Raw genomic sequence first — 7,997 nt, 5'->3', positions numbered from 1 at the left:
CAAGCGGAAAACTCTATGCTCCTGGATATGACAAAGAATCCAAGAAATTATCTCTGCTAGTTCCCTTCTCTGAACACCAACGAGCAGAGAACCTGCAGGGTTGGAGCCAAGTGCCCTTCTGACTGGCGTTTCCAAGGGAACACGAGGCTGGGGCACCTCCCTGGGTTGCTCCTGTTCTCATCACTAGTCTCCCTGAGACCACCCTCAGGACCTAGGTGACCAGCCATTCTTTCCACCTCACTCAGGGAACTAACTCTACCACCTCCATCTGGCTTGGGCATCTGTGCCTTGTGTGGATCTAGAGAACATCTTTTGCAAGTCCTTCAAATACAATCCCTGCCAGTAGCTTATGCTTGGGATTTCCACAGTGTATGTTTCTAGTTCAACACATCCATTTGCACTAGCTAACAGGGCCGGAATCTCTGAGTCATAAAGCGGAAGAAAACAAGCTGGCACCAGAAGAGTTATTTCCAGAATGTTCCAGAGCTAGCTGACTTTAATTTGGAAACAGCTTTTGGCTACAGACGTTCAGGTTTAAGGCACAGTACAAACTACAAGGGTCCCAGTCACTCGCAGGGGACTGGCTTTATTGTGCACGGTTTTGCATGGAAGATGGAACAAATGATTTCTTGGCCTTTTTCTAAAAAAAAAAAAAAAAAAACAAAGAGTGAATTTGGCAAAAAACAAAACTCATGACACATTCTTACCAAACACAGTAGTACCTTGACAAGACCTCCCTTTCTCCAGCAAGGACGGGATGTCCACCCGCTGACCACGCCTCAGAAACATGTATATAGTAAACACACTCGTATGCATCTGCCTGGCAAAGATGGTTTAAAAAAAGCTTACCAATAAAAATAAAAAATCACATGTCTACAACAAAGCCACAGCGATGAGGAATGACTGCAGGAGCCAGGAGAGCAAAAACATCTATTCTGAACAGCAAAAAGCTGTGAGGGCCAGGGAGATGGCTGCCTGAGAACTCTGGCCCAGCTGGGCCCTTTCGGCACAGTATGTGGATGAGGAGGGACCAGCAGGAAAGGGCTGGGATTCTAGGGAAGAAATGGTGTGTCTGGGGGATACTGGATAGAATATGAAAAACTGAAGGACACTCTGTGGGTCTTTCCCTGCCAATGCCAGCAGGAGGCAGAGGAGAGCCACTGTCACTGCTCAGTCGTTGCCACCGCAGATCTTCAGCAGAATCTTCCTATAGTCCCCAGAAGTGTCTCCCTGGTGGCAGAAACAAGAGTGAAAGTTAAGGGAGGCAAAGCCACCAGAAGGCCCAAGTGTCCTCGTGGAGAGGCAGGCCTGTCCTCACTTGCTCGAACAAGTTATATCCAGTGATCCCCACATTCTATGTAAAATGAAAGCCAAACGCCAGGCATGATGGCATATGTTTCTAATCCCTGCACTGGGTAGGTGCAGACAGGCAGATCCCTCAGGTCCCAGTGAGACCCTCAAAACAAACAAACAAACCCCCAGCATTTATGTAGCTCCCGAGAAATGATGCTCAGTGCTGACTCCGCCTCCACATGTATGTGTGTGTGCGCACACATGCATATCCACAGTATCACTCACCTATTACTCAAGTCAAATAAACACCCAGAGCATTTTAATCGGCCTAAGGACCAACACCCAGGCTCTCAGCACGCTCTTTCCCTAGAGCAGCCACATTGGGGCTCTACTGTAAAGCAATGCTGTGTCCTTGGGGACATCATCTTTGTGAACACCCATGGTGACACCACTATTGTCACACCCAATCTCTGCCCAATACCACTGTGCCTTCTCCACCAGTGTTGTTGCTCAGGCTTAGCTAATTTCAGACCATTTTCTGCCACCCTAAGCTCTCTGAAGGCAAGGTTTGTGGCTTCTTTAGCTGTCAGAGCCTACTAGTACCCTGGCCACAATCTGACAGTAATGACAAGTTCTCCCCTACCCACAGCCTCAATCCCACAGCACAGGGATGGAGATCAGCAAGCCCAACGATATCAAATGCCAAGTCTGAAATCAGGCACACAGTGTTTCCTCCAGCATTTGTGGAGACTGCCATCACCACCTGTGGAGGAACTATTATCCTTAAAGATGCTGGTTCATCGCTTGGGTGGTGTGCAGACAATGTTCAGGTTCATGAGGTTAACCAAGTAAGAACAGCCAGGATCAGACCCCTAGGCTGACCCAAGGGCTGAGCTACCTATGTGGTCTCCACTGTAAAGTGAATGGGGAAAAAGCTACATGCAGCAAACAAGAGCTGAGCTTCACAGATATGAGCTCTCCTTGGTGGACCAAACCTTCACAGAGTGGTAGGGATTCTGAAGGTTAGGGACAGGAAGAAGTAAGGCCTGAAATTTCTCTATGCCATTGGCAGACAAGCCTGTCCAGTTATTAAGAACTGGGGTCCTAGAGGGTGGAAACATGGGGTCACAGGGTTGTGACCTGCCCTTTCCTCAGGATCTTGTGATCTGTTTGGAGGTGACTGGATGAAGAAGCCCAGTAGGCCAAACATAGGGAGAGGGGAAGGAGACAGGGAGGGCCTTGTTGGCCCCCTAGCCCGTACCGTGATATCGTGGTACAGTGACTTGCCATACATCCGCTTATACTCGGCTCGGATATCCAGGAGGTCAATCTCGCTTCGAGACACCATGATGCGAATCAGAGTCCGGTCTTTTGTTCCTGCTCCCTGAAGAGTCACAGAGATAAGAGTATGTAATGGGGCTTCCCACCCTCCCACTTTCCGAGGCCCCAGTCCCTCCCACGAATCTTCTACACCCAGCCCCTGTGAACCCCTTAGACCCAAGCACTACATACCCGCATAGCCTTGTTGAGTCTTTCAGCAAAGAAGGCAGGGGTGTTCTTCAGGCATTTCACTACAAAAGGAACACAGTATGAGGTCTGCAGGACCAAGGAGGGCACTTCTCTTTCCTGCTGGCTCTGATCCCGTGAATACGGCTCCACACAGACTAGGACCATCAACCTAACCCCTTTCTTGGCATCACTGGGCAAAAACCACCGGGACTGGGCAGAGTGGGGGCTTAATGATGAAAAGAGGCATCAACTTCATGGGTGCCTAGGCATGAGGGGGTCAAACAAAAAGACCCTCATGGAAAAAAAGGAAGGCTAAGGGGATGTGGTGTTTTTCTCAGACCATGCAGGGAAATGAGGATCTATTGCCTGTTCTAGTCAGAAAGAGCCAAGAAAAACATACTAAAAGAAATGGGCAAACTGATGTCTCCTGGCGAGTATAAAGAGAGGTGGCGAGGGCTGATGGGCAAGAACCCAACTCCACATTAGGGGGAGGTTCCCAGAGCCTCCAAGATCTGCTGTAGAGGGCACAGCGCTGTGAGAGGCACTCCCCATGCTGGAAGCTCGGCCAGCATTCCCTAGAACGGGCCCTGTTTTGCTGTTGCAAGTAAAAAAAAAAAAAAAAAAAAAATCTTTCCATGTGTTTATATCACAGACAGCTGACAATTGCCTGCACGGACGTATTTTTGGAGGAAACTTGGCAGGATATGAGTCACCTTCCTCCAGGAGAGCAGTTGGACAGGCCCCCACTAATGCCCACACTGTAGCTCCGTTCTGCAGAGCAGCGCTGCAAACACAGACTCCTCTGTCCCAGAGGCCGGGGACTCATGGATTCCCACCAGACAGATGGTTCGGATTAGCGAGCTCAGATTCTGTGGTTCTCTCACTACACCACCACCTTCGACCACAGGACACTGAGCACCCAGTGGGCGGGCAGGCAGGCAAACGAAGCTCCAGACACCTACCCACAGCCAGCATTCCCTGCTCCAGGTCCCCAGACATCTCCCGGCAGATGCTCTTCTCAATGTCTCGGCCCGTCATCCTCTGATACTCATTGAAAACTAGGAGGAAAGTAGAAGGAACATGTCATGTTCTGAATCATGTTCTCTCGAATTTCCATGTTGCAGTTCTGACCCTCAGCACCCCAGGATAAACGCCACGATGGCAGGACCTGAGCCTAGCTAATCAGTGGCATCCACAAACAGGAGGTCAGGTATGTATGTGGACCAACAAATCTCGGTCTGAGACGGCTTGACTTAGGGCCTCTGCCTTTTACTTTTCACACACAACCACAGCTCTCTCCAAGTCCCACTAAGTACTACGGACTTTGTAACCAACAAGGATCTGTGGTAGAGGACTCCACGCTCCTGTATGTCAATGTGTTTTGAGTCTATTTAAGTCACACAGGCCGATCTACGACTTTCACCACACTGGCATAATAAATGCATTTCTGGTTTTTGTGTGTGATGGAGTCACATCATATAAACCCTCTGGCTTTAAGGGGCCCCTGTCTCAGCCTCTCAGGTAGCTAGGACTACACATGTCACTACCTAGTATATTTTTTTGACAATGATATTTACACAGGAGCATGTCATCACAAACTATGAACATCTATGTAGGAGTAGACCATGTGGGGACACAGGAACAAGAGACTCACCCAGAGAGAGAAGCCTCAGAAGAAAACAATCCTGACAAGCTTACTGGCATCCAAAACTCTAAGAAAACACATTCTCGTCGCTTAGGCCCAGCCCAGTACTGTCGCACAAGAAGTCCTGCCTCCTTCACCTCTGCCCTGGGTCTGCTCTAGTGCAGCTCACAGGAAGCCACACCCTCTGCCTTAAGTTTTGTGCTATCGGGGCAGTCGGTCTGCTTACCCATCTTGACACCCTCTGTTCTCTTCCGCAACTAATCTCCACATTCCCAGCCTGCTCTACCCCACTGTGAGCCATAACCCACTCAGACACAACAACCCACTTGTTCTGTCATGCTGAAAACCCTTCCTTATAAACCCACGAGCTGTTGAGTGCACGGAACAAGCTGCTGGCTCCTTCAAGAAGAAGCAAGACTAGAGCCCACTGACGGATGCCGGAGTCAGGGTTAAGAATGTGGCCTCTGAGAAGCTGCCCGTGCTCCAGTAGAGGGCACTACATCAGTGGACAGAACAATGTACTGGTGACGCTAAGTGGGATAGATGAGAGAGAGAGAGAGAGAGAGAGAGAGAGAGAGAGAGAGAGAGAGAGAATAACATAGCTGGGTGTGGTGGCACATGCCTTTAATTCCAGCTCTCAGAAAGCAGAGCAAGCAGATCAGAGTTTGAGGCCAGCCTGGTCTGCACAACCAGTTTGAGGCCAGCCTGGTCTACATAGCCAGTTTGAGGCCAGCCAGGGTTACCTAGAGACACTGCTTCAAAAACCAAAACAAAAGAGAGCACATAAACTTGGGAAGAAAAAGTGGAGCATGGATAGGGGAGGGGATAGGGGTCAACTTGATTAAAACATATTACATGAGAATATGAAATCCTCAAACAATAAAAAAGACAACAAATACATGTTGATTGAGTACATCTCTGTTCATCCACACTCCATTACAGCATGCCCTGAGCCGGGCAACACCTTTAATTCCAGCACTCGGGAGGCAGAGGCTGGCAGATGGATCTCTATAGGTGTGAGGACAGTCTGGTCTACAGAGTGAGTTCCAGGATAGGCTCCAAAGCTATACAGAGAAACCCTGTCTTAAAAAAAAAAAAAAAAAAAAATGCCCTGGGACAGGGCTCAAGCCCAAACTTAACAAACTCACTCATTGGCCTCGTGCCAACCCTGAGACTGAGGGAACACCTCTCCCGTCCTGTGTGTCTAGGTAGGAGGCCCTGGGACACAAGCTGCAGTGCTATGATCCTTACCTCACCCCTCCCCTGCAGCTCCTACAACCTTATCTGTCCTATACTCTGCTGATCCTTCACCTGTCTGCTGGCAGGGCCTCTCTCTAGTCTTCCTCCCAAGAAGACCTTCTCATAATCCCAAGGCCTCAGATACTTGAGCCCCCACAGCCCCCAACCTTCCAAGCCCAAGACCTCTCCTGACATCCGGGCTCATCAGCTCATCAGCATTACCTTTCTGATGTCCTCTGCTCTATTCCGCCCACAGCTCCTAATCTCAGCTGAGGGCCACTGCCTTCCCACTTGCTCAGCTGATGGAATCCTAGGCCGCCTGACTCCAACACACCATGTCCAGTTTACCCACAAGCAGGCTGGACTCTAGTCCCTTCTACCCCAACTCTCTATCCAGGCTACCACTGTCTCCTGCTCAACTGTGAATCCTTCACCCTCTTTTCTTCACACCTGATGCCCAAGGTCACCTAGGGAATCTGGCAGCATGTTGTCGTCTGCAAGCTGAGGGCCCCCCTGTGACTCCTGGCCTTCTCAGGATGAACCCCTAACTCCCTGAACTGTCAGCAGAGCTGTCCACCACCTGATCCTGCCTCCTGCTACCATCATTCTATCTGCTCCAGATACGCGAAGCCCCTTGGCTGTTACTGGGCCATGCTGGAAAATCTTTGCACTTATCTTGCTCAGGACTTTGAATCTTACAGTCTTATACCAGAGAGGACTGAGCCAACCATCCCTGAACTCTATCCCTTCACCTTCTACCTGGTTCCAGTCCGTTCTTTTTCTGTTCCAGGCTGTACTGAATACTTGTCTCCTGACATGAAGCTGAACCCATGAAAACAGACTACACCTGATAGAAACCTACTTTTACATATTCAATAAGTAAATGTTGCCCAGCGGTGCGGGAATGTTTTTTTCTTTTTGTTTTGTGTTTATTTGTTGCTACTGAGGGGAAAGGCACATGCCCTGTGTGTGAAGGTCAGAGGAGAACTGTGCTTCTGCCTGCTGGACCACTGCTTTCCCCACGCTGACATCCCTCATTTCAGTGCACGGCAACCCACTTCCTCGTCTTTTCCTTTGTCCTACAAGCAACGTTTGCAGGAAATGTTCTCAGTGTCTTTTAGTGAAAATCCATGCAGAGACACCAGCCGAATATTCCGTAGGCTTTTTCTCCTCTCTGCCCTCCCCTGGCTGACCCAGGGCTGTCTTACCTGCCACCAGGTGCACCCGGCTCCTCGCGCACAGAATTGCATTGAACTTGGACTCATCTGTTCCTAGGCGGTTCTCCCCAGCTGCATACAACTCCTGGATAGGGAGGAAGATGCATGTATACAGCAAGTAGGTCCCAGGCTCAGATCACCTAGGCAGCATTTAGCTCTGCAGAGCCCATGGAAGGGCAGGGCCCTAGAGTGGGAGCACAGGTCTTCTGAACCCTGCAAGCTGCGCTTGTTGGAGACCCAGACTCGGCTATCCACACCCTCTCATCTGCCCATGTGGAGCACAGAGGATTCTGAGACCAGAGCCTAGCGCCACAAAGGAGGGAAGAGAAGCCTGGACTCAAGTCCTAGCTCGGAAGCAGCTTGCTAGACGCGGCTCTGGCTCCTGGGCCTCGATCTTCTTATACAGAAAATATAAGGATTAGATCTGACTTGAGATCATGACTCTGAAGCCCAAGGGGTCTTATGGAGAAAAAGATGAGCGGGAAAACTAGAAGGGACCCTAGCCAGCTCCTCAGAGCAGCACTTCTTAGCAACAGGAAGGAGTGCAGGTCCTTGGCTGACAGGCCGACGTCTCAGGAGAAGCCAGTTGCCAGATTTCTATGTGACATTCATTTCCCAATCACGAAAAGCAGCTTCCCCCTCTTTAAGAAATACTAGGGATGATGATAACTATCACACTTAAAAACCAATTACGAGCCAAGCGGTGGTGGCACACGCCTTTATTACCAGCACTCGAGAGGCAGAGGCAGGCGGATCTCTGTGAGCTCGAGGCCAGCCTGGTCTACAGAGTGAGTTCTAGGATAGCCAGAGCTACACAGAGAACCCATCTCAGAAAAAAACAAAACCAAAACAAACAAAAAACTAAACAAAACCAGTCCCCGGAATGGAGATAGCTCAGCAGTGAACCCAACACCTTCTTCTGACCCCACACCACAGGCACCAGGCATACATATAATTCACAGACATGCATGTAGGCAAGACATTCATCAACATAAAAACAAATCTTTAAAAAAAAAACAGATGTGGGGCTTCCCCCAGCCCTTTCTCCATGGTTTATTACATGTATCATGTTTGTTGAATTGGGCATCAGAGCT

General features: G+C 49.6%; 1 protein-coding gene across 2 annotated transcripts in view; it reads right to left on the bottom strand.

Annotated features, from left to right (window-relative positions):
* Positions 1 to 464: 464 nt before the first annotated feature.
* Anxa11 (annexin A11) overlaps positions 465 to 7,997 on the bottom strand; it is a 43,746-nt gene continuing 36,213 nt past the window's right edge. For both annotated transcript variants that reach the window (XM_041662606.1, XM_041662607.1), the window contains 5 exons: positions 6,895 to 6,988; positions 3,765 to 3,860; positions 2,806 to 2,864; positions 2,555 to 2,677; positions 465 to 1,230 (listed from right to left, as the gene is read on the bottom strand). In XM_041662606.1, coding sequence (XP_041518540.1) covers positions 1,171 to 1,230; positions 2,555 to 2,677; positions 2,806 to 2,864; positions 3,765 to 3,860; positions 6,895 to 6,988 — 432 coding nt within the window. In that variant the 3' untranslated portion in view covers positions 465 to 1,170. The remainder of the gene's footprint in view (positions 1,231 to 2,554; positions 2,678 to 2,805; positions 2,865 to 3,764; positions 3,861 to 6,894; positions 6,989 to 7,997) is intronic.

This window comes from Microtus oregoni, unplaced genomic scaffold (assembly GCF_018167655.1).
Source record: "Microtus oregoni isolate MIOR12 unplaced genomic scaffold, Mior012 000013F_ref0000133, whole genome shotgun sequence".
In the NCBI taxonomy this organism is placed as follows: domain Eukaryota; kingdom Metazoa; phylum Chordata; class Mammalia; order Rodentia; family Cricetidae; genus Microtus; species Microtus oregoni.
Note: the sequence above shows the minus strand (reverse complement) of the source record. Positions and strands in the feature narration are given on the sequence as shown.